Below are 19239 nucleotides of genomic sequence, written 5' to 3' on the forward strand. Positions count from 1 at the left end.
CAGAATTTAGAAGAATCGAAGTCAAATTGGGTGATTTGACAATAGGTACTTATGTATGTCTAGCGACGTTGGAGAAACTCCGGATTTTCAGAGTACCAGTTCATTATTTCGGATACTGTACTTCGTATATATTCTATGCAGACTTCCTTTCTTGTGAAGTGTACAAATACTGTTATACAATATGGCGTATGATGAATTTTATGAAATATAGCACAGGGTTGTATGGTTGTCAATTAATGGAAAATTTCGAACTCGCAAAAAATTCAAACAATTCAGAAAAATACCACAACTAATGTAAAGTGTATAAAAACTGTTATACAATACGGCGTATGATACATTTTATTAAATATACCATAGGGTTTTATGATTATCAAATATTAGAAAATTAAGTATACGCAAAGAATTTAGAAGGATCGAAGTCAAATTGGGTGATTTGACAAAAAGTACTTATGTTTTGTGACTTTGGAGAAACTCAGGAATTTCAGAGTATCAGTTTATTATTTCGGATACTGTACATCGTATACATTCTATGCAGGCTTCCTTTCTTGTGAAGTGTACAAATACTGTTATACAATGTGGCGTATGATGAATTTTATTAAATATAGCACAGGATTGTATGGTTGTCAATTAATGGAAAATTTAGAACTCCCAAAAAATGTTAACAATTCAGAAAAATACCACAACTATTGTAATGTGTATAAAAACTATTATACAATGCGGCGTATTATAAATTTTATTAAATATACCATAGGTTTGTATGATTATCAAATATTGAAAAATTAAGTATACGCACAGAATTTAGAAGAATCGAAGTCAAATTGGGTGATTTGACAATAGGTACTTATGTTTTGTGACGTTGGAGAAACTCAGGATTTTCAGAGTATCAGCTCATTATTTCGGATACTGTACCTCGTATATATTCTATGCAGACTTCCTTTCTTTTGAAGTGTACAAATACTGTTATACAATATGGCGTATGATGAATTTTATGAAATATAGCACAGGGTTGTATGGTTGTCAATTAATGGAAAATTTAGAACTCCCAAAAAATGTTAACAATTCAGAAAAATACCACAACTATTGTAAAGTGTATAAAAACTGTTATACAATGCGACGTATAAATATGCCATAGGTTTGTATGATTATTAAATATTGGAAAATTAAGTATACGCAAAGAATTTAGAAGGATCGAAGTCAAATTTGGTGATTTGACAAAAAGTACTTATGTTTTGTGACGCTGGAGAATCTCAGGATTTTCAGAGTATCAGTTCATTATTTCGGATACTGTACTTCGTATATATACTATGCAGGCTTGTGAAGTGTACAAATACTGTTATACAATGTGGCGTATAATGAATTTTATTAAATATAGCACAGGGTTGTATGGTTGTCAAATAATGGAAAATTTAGAACTCGCAAAAAATTCAAACAATTCAGAAAAATAGAAATCAATCAAAGATTGGTCTCCTCCAAAAAGTACAATGTTGTGTGACAATGAAGAAATTTAAGTATAATTTAATTATTTTGGATACTGTACTGTATATATTCTATACATACTTCCCATATCTCATAGACTGACATAGAGTTCGACCGGGGCGGTTTTTTTTGGCCGAAGCCAATGTTTGGCAAAAAAAAAAACAATAATCGGCTGAAGTCGATTATTTTCCTCAAATTTGTAATTAAAGAACACTGAAAAAAAGCATGCCCGGTTCCAAAGATTTTGTCTTTCCTTAAAAAATTTGGTATTGATTCCGAGCCAAAGAAGCGGAGACTAAAAGTAAGGATACTTTTAAGACACAATTCTCTTTTAAATTTGGGTTTTGTGTACTTGCTTCTAGGAAGCAAATATTAATTTTTCGCTTTCTCATCATTTTTACTTCATATGCTATCAAAGACCTTTAAAAACGAGCTAACGACAACTTTATTTTCCAATTTAAGACTCGACTTCCAGTAGAAATTATGCTATGTTTCAAGTAAAAACTTCTTTAAAATAAAGTTTTGAAAAACATGTCCTATATTTGAACGATTTTTTGCTTTATAGTCAAGATGCAAAAAGACAACAAATTTAAAGACAATTTCATTAAATTTAAAGAATTTTTCTGAGTTATTAAAGTCAACTTGACCTTTGCCCAAACATTTTTTCTTTCATGTTATGATACCCATTTTTAAGTGAAATCACTTAATTATAAGGACAACACGACTTCATTGAAAAGTTTATCGACTTTTGGACAAGGAAAAAAACTTTATATTAGAGAAATGCGTCTTCTATTCTAAGCAAAATTTGCATTCTTATTTTAAAGACATGAAATCTTTGACCTCACGACAATATTTTTTTCAGTGAAGTTTGGTGTTTTTTAGTTCAATATCAAATAAATTATTCAAAAAGCTTCGCCTTCATTTAATCGGCCTCTTGACGCCGAAGACCGATTCGTGGCCGATTATCAATTTTTGGCAGAATGCCGAAGCCGATGTTTCGGTAGAGCTCTAGTTCGTATTTGCATATCCACAAGATGTCAATTTTAATAACCAAATCAACAAACAGTCCAGAAGATACTAAGTCTAAGCCCGTGTTCCCAAATAAAATCATTGTCTATAATTTGGCGATGAAGCAATTGGGCTTATGAGCAATTTTATTAAATATACCAGGAGTGTTATTATACAAAAAGTAAACTTACGATTTTTTTAAATATTAAAAGTAGTCCTTCTATACGATTTATAAATATTTAGGAAAATTGCAAATTTTGTATTGCTCTGCGTAGTTTTAGAACAAACTATTGAAATCGGTAATTTATACAGTTTTAGTTTTCAAATTACATCTTAATTGTTTTTGGAAATTTACAAATCACCTAAATCAGTTAAATTACTAAATAGTACTAATTTTTAGATCTTTCCTAGAAATGCATCAGTGACTTAAAATTAAGCGTTAATATAAAATTAATAAAAAAAGGTTTATAGAGTTATATAAGGTTTGTATCAGATTTCTTTTAAATATGGCAAATTATAATTAATTTATTTGTGTTCACCAAGACAATCTACTTACAAGGTTGAGATATTCCAATTTCTGTGGTTTTTTTTAAACATTTTTGATTTTCGTATGATTTTTTGATGTATTTTTTTTGTGATTTAGAAAAATCGATTTTATTTTTGAAAAATATATGTGGCGGATGATTATGATATTTTTTTTTTTTTTTGTAAATTTATTTTGTTGTGAAAAGAGAAGGGGAAAGACACATATTATAAATAAATGCATAAATGTAATGTATTATAAAATGAATTCATAAAAAAAAATAAAAACAAAAATTAAAAAAATGTATGTATGTATAAAAACAATAACAACACTCAGACACATGACTCTAAAGTGCATTCGGTATTGAAGTATTTTTGGTTGTTTCTTTTCATTTTTTTTGCTTTTGAAATTTGGGTATAACACAATTTACATTGGCCAAATGATGGTTTGATTCTCTAGGTGTGTATTTGTTGTAATTGCTAAATATTTCTGAGGGATATAAAATATTTTTTTTGGGTTTTTGATATTTTCCGTCTTTGGACGTCACTAATTGATAAAATGTATTTTTCTAAAATGTTTAATGTTTCATATAATGTAGGATGATTATTTTTTTTTCTTATATCATGTTTATGGGGTGGTGGTGGTATGTGTTCATGTTTGAGCGGTTGTTTGAATTTTTGTATTGTTTATTGGAACCACTTTGGTGGTTGTGCTTTGAAACTTACAGTTGGAGATTCCATTCCTAGTTTGGGTAAAATGGAACCACGTCCTGGTCTTAAAACCATTCCATCGGAATCCTGAAAATTAAACAAAAAAATATAAATATATTAAATATTGATAAAAATATTTTACAATTTAAAAAGCATAAAATTATTGTTACTAATATTTCGATCTAATAGTCTATTAAAAAATTACTTGCACTTCCCAGGCATCAGAGTATAAATTGACACTATCGCAAGCTTTAATAAAATAATCCCTCATTTTTATTTATTTGTTGTTCAATGATCATAGTTTAAAATGAGAAACAAATAATTAAGGAAAAGCTATATTTACAAAAAACTGCCCAAAAAGGTAAGAAATATGAAAACTAAAAAAATAATTTAAATTAAGAATTATTTATTTTAAATTAAATTTATACGATGTAAAATTTCCTATTAACAACGGTTTATTATAAAACATACAAATCAAACACAGAAAACATTTTTTCCGATTCAATCACGAAAATGATAGTATCAACAATCACTGTTTTAATTGGGCGTAAAAAAACTCGATTAAAAATTAATTAATTTCATAACCAATTTAAATTATTTTTTTAATTGATTCAATTAAAATTTTAATTGAGGCTGATTGCAAAACTCAATAAATTGTTTAATTAAAATCGTAACTATATTTAATCGCTTTCTTAACGGACTTATTGGTTTTAGTTTGATTAAAAAATTGTTTGTTTTTTTTATTAAAAATTAAAAAAAAATCCATGACATTTTTAACTGACTTAGTTTTTCTAGTTTGATTAAAAAGTTAATTCCATCAATTAATTTTTTTATTTTAAACTTTTCAATCACTGTCTTTATTGACTTAATGTTTCTAGTTTTATTAAAAAGTTGTATCAATAAATGTTTTAATTGAACATTTTCAGTTTCAATTACTTTTCAACTGAAAATGTATTGGTGATATTTTTCTGTGAAGGTTCAAGAAGAAATTATTCATACTACCCGTATGATAGAATTTAAATTAATTTAACTTTTGATTTATATGTACCCAGCGAAAAAAAAAAATTGGAAGTTCTTCTAAAGGAATAACTTTAAAAGCACTTCCAAAAATGTCCTCCCAAAGATGTTCTTTATTTTAAGTACACAGGAAGTTCTTTTAATATAATATCTATCTATCTATATAACATATATACAATTCAACCTATGTTTGTTTATTTGTTTGTTTGTTTGTATGTTCCGAGTTGGCTCCGAAACGGCTGAACCGATTTACTCATTTTTTGGCACCTGGTCGCGGAGGGGGACCCCCCCCCCCCTTGCCCTTCTTTTTGAAACTTGGAACAAAATTATGCGATTTGCTTGAAATTTTCATTGAATGTTGGGGTTGGCATCTAGACAAAAATCCGCTACATTATTTTTCGATATTTGGTCGGGGAGGGGGACCACCTCTTTTAAAGTACACCCCTTTTAAAGTATGACTTTTTTTTAAGTGCAGTGAAAACAAAACTAAACTCCCCCGACTGAAATTTTACGGAAAAAATGGGTGAGGTTATGAAATTTATATCAGGTTCCAGATTTTTTAATAAAAATAAAAGAGCACATCCGCTTCTCTTAAGTACATACAGAGAAACAATTAAACTTTACCGAGTTACTTGAAATTTACAGAGGACTGGGGAGAGGTTACGATATTAATACACCCAGAGAAGAAATATGATCACCTCAAACATGTTTTAAGAGCAAAATGTTATTTTTGGGTGGTGACCATGTAACATGGTTTTCGCAACCATATTATTTTCTCGGAAATCATGTATCTGATTTCTGCAAGCTGGTTATATTTGACGAGAAAATAACATTTTAGTGACAAACATGTTACATGGTCACCCTACAAACATAACATTTTGCTCTTGAAACATGTTTGAGGTGATCATATTCCTTCTCTGCGTGTAGTTGATACCTGATTTTGTGATATTTGGACGGAAGAGAGGCCGCCCCTTTAGGCTTATAATTTGCTTGACATTTTCTGGGACGTTTACAAAAGATACGCTACATCACTTTTCGATATTTGGTCGGGGAGGAGGTCCTCCTCTAAAACTGCAAACAAAAAAACAAACATTCTTAAGTTTTCTTGAAATTTACAAAGGCAGTGGGGCAAGGTTATCAACGAAGAGGCAACCTTCTTTGCCCCACACTTGAAGCAAAGTTTCAAAAATTTTCAGGGAAGGTTAAGGGTGCTATTCACTACGGTGTTTGCTGATATTTTTTTTTTTTATGAAGATATAACAATATAATATTGAGCCCCAGCGCCCTTTGGGCATTGTTAGGAGCGAGTTGGCAAATAAACAATGTTATACTAAAGTTTTATAAAAAATGAGATCGAATTACAGATAATTAGGATTTTAGTATATTAATTCAAAAATATTAATTACAAAAGAAGCATTCTGGTGTTGTTAAGCAGTAGTATTTTGCATTGCGCTTGAATTGTGATATAATCGATAAATTCTTTAAATCTTCTGGTAGGTGATTGAATTCAGCACAGCCATTGTGCTCTATTCCCTGTTTTGTTATTTCAAGGCGACATCGTTTTACTCTTAAATTTGATCTATGACGTGTATTAAATAATGATTGGTTTACAATAAATTCAAAAGACCTTGGTAAAGGGTGATTCTTTTGAGGTTAGGATTTTCATGCATTAGTATTTGACAGATCACGTGGGATTTCAGACATGGTGTCAAAGAGAAAGATGCTCAGTATGCTTTGACATTTCATCATGAATAGACTTACTAACGAGCAACGCTTGCAAATCATTGAATTTTATTACCAAAATCAGTGTTCGGTTCGAAATGTGTTTCGCGCTTTTTTATCGACAAATTTTGTTCAGCGATGAGGCTCATTTCTGGTTGAATGGCTACGTAAATAAGCAAAATTGCCGCATTTGGAGTGAAGAACAACCAGAAGCCGTTCAAGAACTGCCCATGCATCCCGAAAAATGCACTGTTTGGTGTGGTTTGTACGCTGGTGGAATCATTGGACCGTATTTTTTCAAAGATGCTGTTGGACGCAACGTTACGGTGAATGGCGATCGCTATCGTTCGATGCTAACAAACTTTTTGTTGCCAAAAATGGAAGAACTGAACTTGGTTGACATGTGGTTTCAACAAGATGGCGCTACATGCCACACAGCTCGCGATTCTATGGCCATTTTGAGGGAAAACTTCGGAGAACAATTCATCTCAAGAAATGGACCGGTAAGTTGGCCACCAAGATCATGCGATTTGACGCCTTTAGACTATTTTTTGTGGGGCTACGTCAAGTCTAAAGTCTACAGAAATAAGCCAGCAACTATTCCAGCTTTGGAAGACAACATTTCCGAAGAAATTCGGGCTATTCCGGCCGAAATGCTCGAAAAAGTTGCCCAAAATTGGACTTTCCGAATGGACCACCTAAGACGCAGCCGCGGTCAACATTTAAATGAAATTATCTTCAAAAAGTAAATGTCATGGACCAATCTAACGTTTCAAATAAAGAACCGATGAGATTTTGCAAATTTTATGCGTTTTTTTTTAAAAAAAAGTTATCAAGCTCTTAACAAATCACCCTTTACAAAATTGTTAACTGATTTAAACATGAATGTAATTAGTTGCATTTTATATAATCCATAAATAGGTAGGATTCCTTTACAAACTTCCTCATATAATATTATAGTAGAAAACTCACGAGGTAGATTATTTACGATTTTCAGTGCTTTGTTTTGAACTCTTTGAAGTGATTTTAACGAGGAATTTTGTTTATAACCGTATATCATAAGCAAGTAATTGAAATGACTGTGAATTAGTGCATTATAGAGAAGCATCTTTGTTTTTTCATCAAATTTATGTCTATATTTGTGCAAAATACCAATCGCAGAAGCCACCTTCGCCTTTATATGTTGTATATGGAGATTCCATGTTAAATTGTATGTAAAATGCATTCCCAGATATTTCAAGGAATTACATTCAGAGATCTGTACGTCTCCCACATTGATGTAAAAGGGTTGATCACTCAGGGTGCAATGAGGTCGAAAACGAATTACCTTAGTTTTATTCTGACTAAGGACAAGTTTGTTCAACCTAAAGAATTCTTGGATTTTTTCGGAATCTTCTTCCATTTGTGATTTTAGTATAACAGTGTGATTGTAAGGATAAAATAGCGAAATGTCATCAGTATACATAATTAATTTCCCATTTAACTTAAGATTGGCGATGTCATTCAAATATATAGTAAATAGCAGAGGCCCAAGAACACTACCTTGAGGTACTCCATGCTCAACATTTCCGATTTCACTTTAAATGCCGTCTAATTCCACATACTGTTTCCTGTTACGTAAAAAATTCTTCAACAATACAATTGCTCTTCTGTGTAATCCATAGTATGAAAGTTTGTCCAAGAGGATATCATGTTTAACCAAATCAAAGGCTTTTGACAAGTCAAAGAATATCGCACCTACACCACCATAGTTATTATCCAATCCATTACAAATTAAATTTACAACATATGCAACGGCATCACCAATGGACTTCTTGAAACCAAATTGCAGATTATATAATTGATTCGTCTCATCCAAATATTCTATTAGCTGTTTGTACATAATCTTTTCAAATACTTTATCAATCAAAGGCAGCACTGATATAGGTCGAAACTGGTTCGTCATACAGGAATCTTTACATTTTGGTATACCTAATACTTTTGCTATTTTTAGAATATCAGGATATGTACATGTACCAACAATGTCATTGAATATTTTCATTAATCGAGAACTTAATAAATCTTTGCCTTTTAACATGATCTTAGTTGTTATGCCGTCATGGCCAGGACTCTTATTAGATGGTAGACTTTCTATTACTTCCATAACTTCCATATCACTTATATTGCTAAAAGAAAACGTATGGTTACACTGAATAAGTGTACCAAGTTTATTACAGTAATCATCGTTGTACTGGGGAATAAGTTCCTTTAATTCTTTAGGTACACTCAAGAAGTACCTGTTTAATGATATACATATTTCCTTTTTGTCAGTAGTAACTTGACCAAACTCATTTCGTAGTTGCAACTGTCTATTCTTACTCTTTCCAAGGCACTCATTTAAAAATTTCCATATTTTCTCGGATTTTGGTCTATATTTTCCAAGTTCAACTGGAAATAATTATTCATGCATATTTTGTTAGCCTTTTTAATTACTTTACTTATTTGTTTCAGGATAAACTCTATTTGGGGAACTCTCCCTTTATTTCTTCTTGTAGCTAAAAGTTTGTCCTTGAATTTTCGTAATGACAACAAATTATCTGTTTGCCATTGCGTCAACCGAGTTCTCGCTAATGTATGAACTTTCTTTTCTATTGTATTGCGATTAATACAGTATGGGGAAAGTGACGGCCCTTTAAAACAATAGAGCAAAATTTAAACATCTCCGATCTATTTGAAATTTACAGGGAACGTGGGAGGAGGTGATTAAATTTATATATGATTTTTAAATTAGTATATGATTTTTCGATATCTGGTTGGGGAAGGAGAAAATTGAAATAAACTTTGTCGATTTACTTCGATAGAATATATAGGGACCATTGAGTAGTTGTGAAATTAATATGGGGTACGTGATAGTCCGATATCAGGTCGGAGTGGAGCGAAGGTGGGGAGAGGGTTCCCTTTTGTCCGTTTTTTTTTTCTTAAACTGAAATTAGAGAGTTGTCCGTAAATGGGAACTCGGTACATAATTTTATGATTTTTGCACATGCTTCTGCCAGACTTCTTTTTAGTAATGAGCTTAAATTTACATGAAATTGACAGCCAACATCATTTTCCAACATTTAAGCAAATGTTAATGTCGTAAAATTTTTTACTACTTTTGCTTTTTCCGATTTATTGGATGGAAAACAGTAATTCTTTGTATGTTATTATAATATAGTGCTTAATTTTCAGATATGTTGAGGAGAAGGATATCTTTCCTTGACAAACCACACTTAAAATTCACAAGAAATGTAGAAGAATGTCCAACTACTTGAATATAGAACATTATTTAAAAAATTTGGAGGAAAGGGTACACCCTCTCCCCGACATTTTTACGACGAACCGTTTTACATATGCATATCCGCCGTATTTGTTCCTATAAACGAAAAAGCAAGTACTCCGATTTGTTTGAAAGAATTCAAATCTTTTCGAATTTGTTTTCAGCACGAAGGATATGGTTGACTAAGTAAGAATTATTAATATGGTACAAATTATTCAGATTTTGTCGAACAAAATGCTAAATCCATTCTAAAAAAATTGCGAATTTTTGAAAATATTTGAGTTAAAACGTTTTAGAAAAACGTTAGAATGCATTAATAATCGTAAAAAAATTATAAAAATAATTTATTTGGCAAAATATCACAAAATTTTTTAATTCACATCCAAAAAAAAAAAACTGAATTCGGATCACACCTTAAGAAGTGATGCAAATTTAGTGCAACGTTCCTTGAAATGGTGGACATCCGTCCTATGACAAGCTCATGTTAAATTCATCGATTCTGTGCAAATTTTGCACCACTTCCGCATCCAAAAAGGAAATTTTCACTACTTTTTGGCGAGGTTTTTTACTAGGTAGGTATAATACCACGCACGAAATCGTTATATAAATATTATATTCTCCATCGCCATAATTTAGGTGATAGAGAAAATAATATTAGAACCCTATTTATTCTAATTTCCAATAAATTCAAGAATTTTGAATTGATATTGCAAAGTTTTTAATCATCCTATTAAAATTGTAAAGATAATTATTATTAATTATACAACCTAGTGAGCTAAAATGATATTATTCATACTCCCCGGGGGACAGTATTTAAATCACTCATTCAACTACAGGGCCAAAAGTTTAAAAATAGTATTTATACTTATGACATCTATTTGAATAACATAGTTTATTATTATTAATATAGTTATAATTTATATTTATTAATATTTAATTTACAAAAATTGGGTTAGTGCAATTATAACCCTTTAAAAGTATCTCAGTTTCTCCCAACTCAACCATCTTCTCTATCTACCTGCGTTTTTTCCCTTCTCCCTTGGTCATATATGTATTTTTACAGATGACCATAAACAATTTGCTAATATACTAAAACAAGAAAAAAAAAAACGAATATCTAACACAAGTGCTCATTTTTGTTTTTGATAAACAATACTAATATTATGTTTACTGATAAGAACAAAAACAATAGAACAAAAAGTTTAACAAGTTTACGTAAAATGCAAAACAAAGACAAAGAATAGAAAAAAAGAGCAACGATTCATATTTGTTTAAATAAATATGCCTTCATACAAAAGCGGGTAATAAAACCAATAAAAAATATCTTAATTAAAACATGCGAGTGATGTTAATCATGCAAGAGTAATAATTTGCAATGTTTTGCAAATATTTACATCAAATTCTTTTTAGTAAGGGGTGGTAGCGAGAGAAACAAGGCGACATTTTTGTTCATAGACACAACCGACGTTTTTTATGTAGAATTGGGACGGCATCAATAGTTATTATGGAATGGTACTATTTATTGTATATATGCACCCTTTTAATGCATTTTAAAACAAAATGTCTCATCGAGGAAAAGAGCTAACGAAAGAAATTCGTCAATATAACGTGTGTATTTGCTATTACAACGATTTCTCTATTAAAAGACGAAATGTTTTGTTCTCTTAACGAACAACTGCATTGTCCCAATGATTATAATTCTTTATATGGAAAAAGTTTCGTTGGCTAAATTTTTATATAGTGAATACCAAACAAATTTTTGTTTTCGGAAAATTACGACAAAAATATTTTCACGCCAGATTTTATCCAAGTATATTTGGATAAAAAATATATTTTTTATTTAATTTTTATAGCCACCACCATAGAATGGTGATGGGAGTATAATAAGTTTGTCATTCCGTGTGTAACACATCGAAATATCGACTTCCGACTATATAAAGTATATATATTCTTGATAAGGGAGAAATTCTAAGACGATATAAGCATGTCCGTCTGTCCGTCTGTCTGTTGTAATCACGCTAGAGCCTTCAATAATTGTGCTATCGTCCTGAAATTTGGCACAGATTCGTTTTTTGGTTGCAGGCAGGTCAAGTTCGAAGATGGGCTATATCGGTCCAAGTTTTGATATAGTCCCCATATAAACCGTATCGGTCCATGTTTTGCTATAGCCCCTAACTATATAGACTGATTTCTCAATTTCACTTCTTGGGCTTCTAGAATTCGTAGTTTTCACCAATTCGTCTGAAAGTGGAATTCTAGAGGTATTTGAGGAAGAGGTGGTGAGTATTGGTCCATGTTTTGGTATAGGCCCCATATAGACCTAACTTCCGAATTTATTTCTAGGACTTCAAATCAAGGCGTTATTTCATCATATACACGATATGTTTATGATTTCTCTAAAACTCAAACAAAATTGGTTCTCATAAATGCAGAATCTGAGCTGGTCTTCATAGGTAGAGTCTTTAATTTTTTTGTTTCGGGAAGCGTACTGGTTGAACTGATTTGCTTGGGAGAAGATTTGTCATCAAACCCCCTAAAATGCTATATATTATCAAGAAAACCGCTACGACGATGAGTTTTCAAAGTAAACTATTATATTTGATTCATGGTGGTGGGTATTTAAGATTCGGCCCGGCCGAACTTACTGCGGTATAAACTTGTTTTTTGCTAAGATTTCCCAATGTAGAATTTCTTAATGCACTCTATCTAATGAGTAATACAATTAACAACTTGTGACCTTTGAGAAATGTATTATAAGGGGCGATTTTTTCTTTTTAGCACTTGCATTCAGATGAATGTACATGCATGGTGAGTAAATGATGAGATATGTAGATGAAACATTTAAACTTACATGACTAGATCGACTACGCACTATATCGGGTGTCTGTGGTTCATCCAGCATAACCGAGGGTGAATCAGCAATGCCTAAACCACGGCGATATCGGGTTAAGGCTTCCAAGACCTCATCTGTTGCACGATCGGATATGGAGGCGGCCAATGATTGTTCAATTTCACTAAAAAAAATGATAAACGTGAAATCAATTAATAAAATATCACAATAATTATATTCTTTTATAAAAAAAAATCTACAACTGTTAACTTAAACTATAAAAATTTTAAAGGGCGATTTTTATGATATTCGAGAATTGTTTCAAATGGTTTGAAAATTACTATATAAACATTTCTTCACTATACCCATTTACGGCCATTTCCATGTAGCTCCGCTAAGATTTAACTGCCAGTTAAACGAAAATAAATTGTCAATATCTTCTCTCCCGATAAAAGGGATGCAAAAAAATGCTTTGTTCAAAACTCCACTAGTTTTACATCTCTCATTCGCAACTCCAAACTATTCTTGGTTTTGCGTGGTCCATAATGTCCACCTAAGCCTTAGTGGCATCAGCGAATGACTAGCTACAATATTTAAGAATTTTAATTTGTATGGAAATTTGCTCTAATAAGCCAAAACGTGATTTTATAAAATTCTCTCTAAACAAAAATTCACTTTTGCAAGTCTTCTTTCTTTCTAGTTTCTGCAGAAATTTTGGAAAGAAAGGATGAGCGAATACCGGCCGTCACGTTTACTGCGCCATCAAGTAGTTCATTGTAATTTCGGCTTGGAATCTCCAATTGAAATAACTCTATTCTCATGTTTTTTTTTTAGCTCGTTAATAACTTCTTGAGAATTTAAATTTCTTCGCACATATCATCATCTTGGATATCATTCGCTGCCTAGCTGAAGGGACTGAAGTAATTTGAGTTTGCGACGTTTGCTACTTTTCTTACATTTACGACGCGTATGTGACGTTTACAACTTTGCGACAGTCGCAAACCTAAAATAGCTTAATACAGACCATCTCTGCCTAGCACTAACGGAGCTTTATGAAAATGAGGGTTAATGCTTAAAAATTGAAGAAATTCTTTCTTTAATTTTCTGACTTAGGTTTGTTTCTTTATTTTTGAGGCTTTTTAAAATTCAGATTTCTCTTTATGTTTAAAATTTAATGGGTATTACAGTGTGTATATTTCTGCAATCTACAATCTTCCGAATAATTTAAATTTCCTTTACGCTTGAATATTAAATTGTATACTGATTTTATACAATAATATTCATTCTAAAATGGGAAGTTCGAATATTTTTAACCAAATATTTTAGCTATATCCATTTCTTGGTTTTGTGGTTGAATAGAATAGAATCGAGTGACCATCAAAAGAGATCGGTACACAGAAAAATAAATTCACTATTAAAAAATCTTTTTTTAAATTGAAAAAATTACGTTATTTTTACTTTGCTCTGCTAAAATTTTCTCTGGATCGGGGGACGCTAGGAGGATTTGGTAAAATAGAAAAATAAGCTATTGGAAATGTCTATCACATAAATATTAAACATTTTCCAGATGTTTTAAAGTGTAAAAATTTTGACAAAAATTTTTTACAGAAATAAAATTTTGAGAAAATTTTCTATAGAAATAAAATTTTAAGAAAAATGTTTATAAAAATAAAATTTTGACAAAATTTTCCATAGAAAAAAAAAATTGAGAAAATTTTCCATACGAAAAAAGTTTTGAGAAAATTTTCTATAGAAATAAAATTTTAAGAAAAATTTCTATAATCATTGTTGTTGTTTTTTGATTTCAGCTTAAAACCATGTATTGACTAAACTACAAGTGTAGCTTAACCAACAGAGGAAAAGAATGTTTGTCAAATTTATTTGGGCAAAGTCCTATAGACTGCAAGATGGTTGGATGGACGCACGTTTCGGAATTACCACATTCCTTATCAGCATCCTCTATTTGCAGCAAAACTATCAACCAATTATCAGAATAAATTCAGACAGTTCACTAAACCCAAAAGTTAACCACACTTGAACCTTCCGAAAAATAGGCTTTATGTTCAAATGTTCTATACAAATAAAATTTTGGCAAAATGTTCTATAGAAATAAAATTTTGACAAAATTTTCTATAGATATAAAATTTTGACAAAATTTTCTATAGAAATAAAATTTTAAGAGAATTTTCTATAGAAATAAAATTTTGAGAATATTTTCTATAGATATACATTTTTGAGAAAAGTTTCTATAGAAATAAAAAATTTTGTTTGGTAGTTTTGTATTGTATGGGATATTTTTCGTCAGTGGAGACGAAATTTTTGAGTTGGGGACTTGGGGATTTGGTGGGAAATTTCCATAAATTTGGAGATCTTTGTGGGTATTTTTAAGAAATCTGTTCGGTATTATAAATCAGGTTAAAAACAGCGAATCTTCAATCACGGGTGCAAATGAGGTATTCCGGTTGCCAAAATTGGTGGAATCCTACATGCTTTTTAACTATTTGAGATTAGTAGAATTCTTGATGATTTGGTAGATTTTGCAAAATATTCTTCTCCAACTAACATAATATTTAAAACAGAAATAATATTTTGACAAAATTTTCTATAGAAATAAAATTTTGACAACATATTCTATAGAAATAAAATTTTGACAAAATTTTCTATAGAAATAAAATTTTGACAAAATTTTCTATAGAAATAAATTTTTGAGAAAAGTTTCTATAGAAATAAAATTTTGACAAAATTTTCTATAGAAATAAAATTTTGACAAAATTTTCTATAGAAATAAAATTTTGACAAAATTTTCTATAGAAATAAAATTTTGACAAAATTTCTATAGAAATAAAATTTTGACAAAATTTTCTATAGAAATAAAATTTTGACAACATTTTCTATAGAAATAAAATTTTGACAAAATTTTCTATAGAAATAAAATTTTGACAAAATTTTCTATAGAAATAAAATTTTGGCAAAATTTTCTATAGAAATAAAATTTTGACAAAATTTTCTATAGAAATAAAATTTTGACAAAATTTTCTATAGAAATAAAATTTTGACAAAATTTTCTATAGAAATAAAATTTTGACAAAATTTTCTATAGAAATAAAATTTTAAGAAAATTGTCTATAGAAATAAATTTTTGAGAAAAGTTTCTATAGAAATAAAATTTTAAGAAAATTTTTTATAGAAATAAATTTTTGAGAAAAGTTTCTATAGAAATAAAATTTTGAGAATATTTTCTATACAAATAATTTTTTGAGAAAAGTTTCTATAGAAATAAAAAAAAATGTTTGATAGTTTTGTAGTAAAATTTGGCTCGAGTGGCAACCGTGCTTACACTACAAATGACATCTACATGGTATTTGTTTTATAGAGAGCTTGTTATATGATTCAAAAGCCTACAAAAGCATTTGCCTCTGAATTTACTACAAATGAAAGCTATTCGTAAAAATGCTCAAAAGTAATACTATAAATTATATTGGTAATGGAAAGTTTATCAACTTTTGATCAAGTAAAAAATCTTTGTATATGAGCCTTCCATGTTACGAAAAAAGGCATACGTATTTTAAGGAAATGAAGTCTTTGTGTTTGCGACTCGGCACCATTCTATAAAGCACACAATAAAAACAAGAAGAATCATCAAAAATCCGCATTCATTTCGTCTACACAGTGGATGTATAATTCAACAGATGCCAATCCGATAGACTTTTTGGTTTGGTCTATACTAGAGAGAAAGGTAATTTTGGTGAATATGTATGTTTGCATACAAAACGTTAATGTATGCTTGCATACAAAACGGTTTAAGTCTGTGACAACATAAGTCGTATTTCTTATATTAGATTTATTTGGTCATGTTTCATTGCAATTAATTTAAAATAATCACAGTAGGGAGACAAACCAGAAATCTATTTAGTCTAATTTTCGCACCCACGTCATATCTGTATAAACCAAAAACTAAAATTAATTTTATCTAAAAAGGTTTTATTTTCGAATTAAAATTCAGATTAATAGCTTTATCCGCTTACTTTTCAACCAAGGCACCGGTATCTTTATCATCACTGTATGAAGGCTGGGGCGCTGGCAATGTAGGCGAAGAAGACACTAGTTTTAATTCTTGGGAATAACGGTTTTCACTTTTCACAATTTCAATTTTAGCCGAATTTTTATGCGGATTAATTTCAATAAGATGCTCGGTTAGATCACTGTTGGAAAGGGTTTTTTTATTTTTCAAAATAATAAAATCATCATCACACTCGGGTGCAATTTCATAGGATGAACTGGGAACGCGGAAACAGCAGCACAATGCATCACCGAGACGACCCATTTTATTTCCACTACTCCGCTTTTATAAATATTTAGAAGTTTTAATTTTTTTATAGATGATTGCCATTAAAATATTTTTATTTTATTAGTCAACACCATACGACAATCGATGTCGTAGAATACAAAACAGAAATCACACGGAGTACCGTCAGCCACTTGTTTTGTGCGTTTTTTCGATTCTCAAATATTGAGATCCATACCCGGCAGCCGTAGCAAACACAAAAAACGGCAGCCACTCGGTCGTTTGTTTTTTCAAGACTTATTTTGTATGAGCGTACTTTTTGTAGATTTCCCAGTTTGTTTTCATTTAATTCCAAGTGCTAAATAAGGTAATACAGTCGGTAGAAAAAGTATGTAAAACGTGGAGCAAATTTAAAAAAAAAATCTAAAAATCAAGTGAGTATGTGAAACATTGACCAAAATTTAAAAAAAAAAAATTCTAAAATTCAAGTGAGTTACACCCAAAGAAATTTGTTAGTACAGCAGAAAAGTCTGCTAGAAAAGCAAAAAGTTTGCTGAAAAGCGGTTGCTGTTTGCTGAAATTTTGGCATACTTTTTTCTATGAGTTTGTTTTTTTCTTTTCAATCTTCAGTTTCAGCTTAAAACCTTATGTTAGCTAAACAGCAGCAAAAACTTAGTCAACAGAAGAAAAATTATATTTATCAAATTAATTATGGAAAACCGCGTCGCCAGTATTGGGGATATTTTTTGTGGATGGAGACGAAATTTTCGAGTTGGGGTGGGAAATTTCCATAAATTTGGAGATTTTTGTGTGGATTTTTAAGAAATCGGGTTCGAACAGGTTGCCAAAGTTGGTAGAATCCTACCAAAAATGGTAGATTTTTTACTGTTGGTAGAATTCTTGATGATTTTGTAGATTTTGCAAAATATTCCCCTCCAACTAAGAGGTACTTCATAAGTAGAAATAAATTTTGACAAAATTTTCTATAGAAATAAAATTTTGACGATATTTTCTGTAGAAATAAAATTTTGACAAAAGTTTCTATAGAAATAAAATATTGACAAATTTTTCCATAGAAACAGAATTTCCATAGAAATAACATTTTCACAAATTTCTATAGAAATAAAATTTTGACGAAATTTTCTATAGAAATATATTTTTGACAAAATTTCCTATATAAATAAAATAAAATTTTGAAAAAATATTACAGAGAAATAAAATTTTGACAAAATATTCTATAGAAATAAAATTTTGACAAAATTTTCTATAAAAATAAAATTTTGACAAAATTTTCTATAGAAATAAACTTTTGATAAAATTTTCTATAGAAATAAAATTTTGACAAGATATTCTATAGAAATAAAATTTTTTCTATAGAAATAAACTTTTGACAAAATTTTCTATAGAAATAAAATTTTGACAAAATATTCTATAGAAATAAAATTTTGACAAAATTTTCTATAGAAATAAAATTTTGACAAAATTTTCTATAGAAATAAAATTTTGACAAAATTTTCTATCGAAATAAAATTTTGATAACATTTTCTATAGAAATAAGATTTTGACAACATTTTCTATACAAATAAAATTTTGACAACATTTTCTACAGAAATAAAATTTTCTCAAAAATTTCTATAGAAATAAAATTTTCTCAAAAATTTCTATCGAAATAAAATTTTGAGAAAATTTTCTATAGAAATAAAATTTTGACAAAATTTTCTATAGAAATAAAATTTTGACAAAATTTTCTATAGAAATAAAATTTTGACAAAATTTTTTATAGAAATAAAATTTTGACAAAATTTTCTATAGAAATAAAATTTTGACAGCATTTTCTATAGAAATAAAATTGTGACAAAATTTTCTATAGAACTAAAATTTTGACAAAATTTTCTATAGAAATAAAATTTTGACAAAATTTTCTATAGAAATTAAAATTTGACAAAATTTTCTATAGAAATAAAATTTTGACAAAATTTTCTATAGAAATAAAATTTTGACAAAATTTTCTATAGAAATTAAAATTTGACAAAATTTTCTTTAGAAATAGAATTTTGACAAAATTTTCTACCCAAAAAAAATTTTCACAAAATTTTCTATACAAATAAAATTTTCACAAAATTTTATATAGATATAAAATTTTCACAAAAATTTCTATAGAAATAAAATTTTTACAAAATTTTCTATAGAAATAAAATTTTGACAAAATTTTCTATAAAATTTTGACAATATTTTCTATAGAAATAAAATTTTGCAAAATATTCCTCCCCAACTAAGAGGTACTTCATAAATAGAAATACAATTTTGACAAAATTTTCTATAGAAATAAAATTTTGACAAAATTTTCTATAGAAATAAAATTTTGACAAA

At 29.4% G+C, this 19239-nt stretch overlaps 1 protein-coding gene across 9 annotated transcripts in view; it reads right to left on the reverse strand.

Annotated features, from left to right (window-relative positions):
- Nucleotides 1-19239, reverse strand: part of LRR (capping protein regulator and myosin 1 linker 1 leucine rich repeat protein) — a 181618-nt gene that overhangs the window by 19050 nt on the left and 143329 nt on the right. For 6 of the 9 annotated variants that reach the window (XM_075313190.1, XM_075313191.1, XM_075313192.1 and 3 more), the window contains 3 exons: nucleotides 12606-12768; nucleotides 3733-3804; nucleotides 3041-3061 (listed from right to left, as the gene is read on the reverse strand). In XM_075313190.1, the coding sequence (XP_075169305.1) occupies nucleotides 3041-3061; nucleotides 3733-3804; nucleotides 12606-12768 (256 nt within the window). The remainder of the gene's footprint in view (nucleotides 1-3040; nucleotides 3062-3732; nucleotides 3805-12605; nucleotides 12769-19239) is intronic. The other 3 variants (XM_075313188.1, XM_075313189.1, XM_075313187.1) reach the window with 3 other exon arrangements.

The sequence above is a fragment of the Haematobia irritans genome, chromosome 5 (genome assembly GCF_050003625.1).
Source record: "Haematobia irritans isolate KBUSLIRL chromosome 5, ASM5000362v1, whole genome shotgun sequence".
Classification (NCBI taxonomy): domain Eukaryota; kingdom Metazoa; phylum Arthropoda; class Insecta; order Diptera; family Muscidae; genus Haematobia; species Haematobia irritans.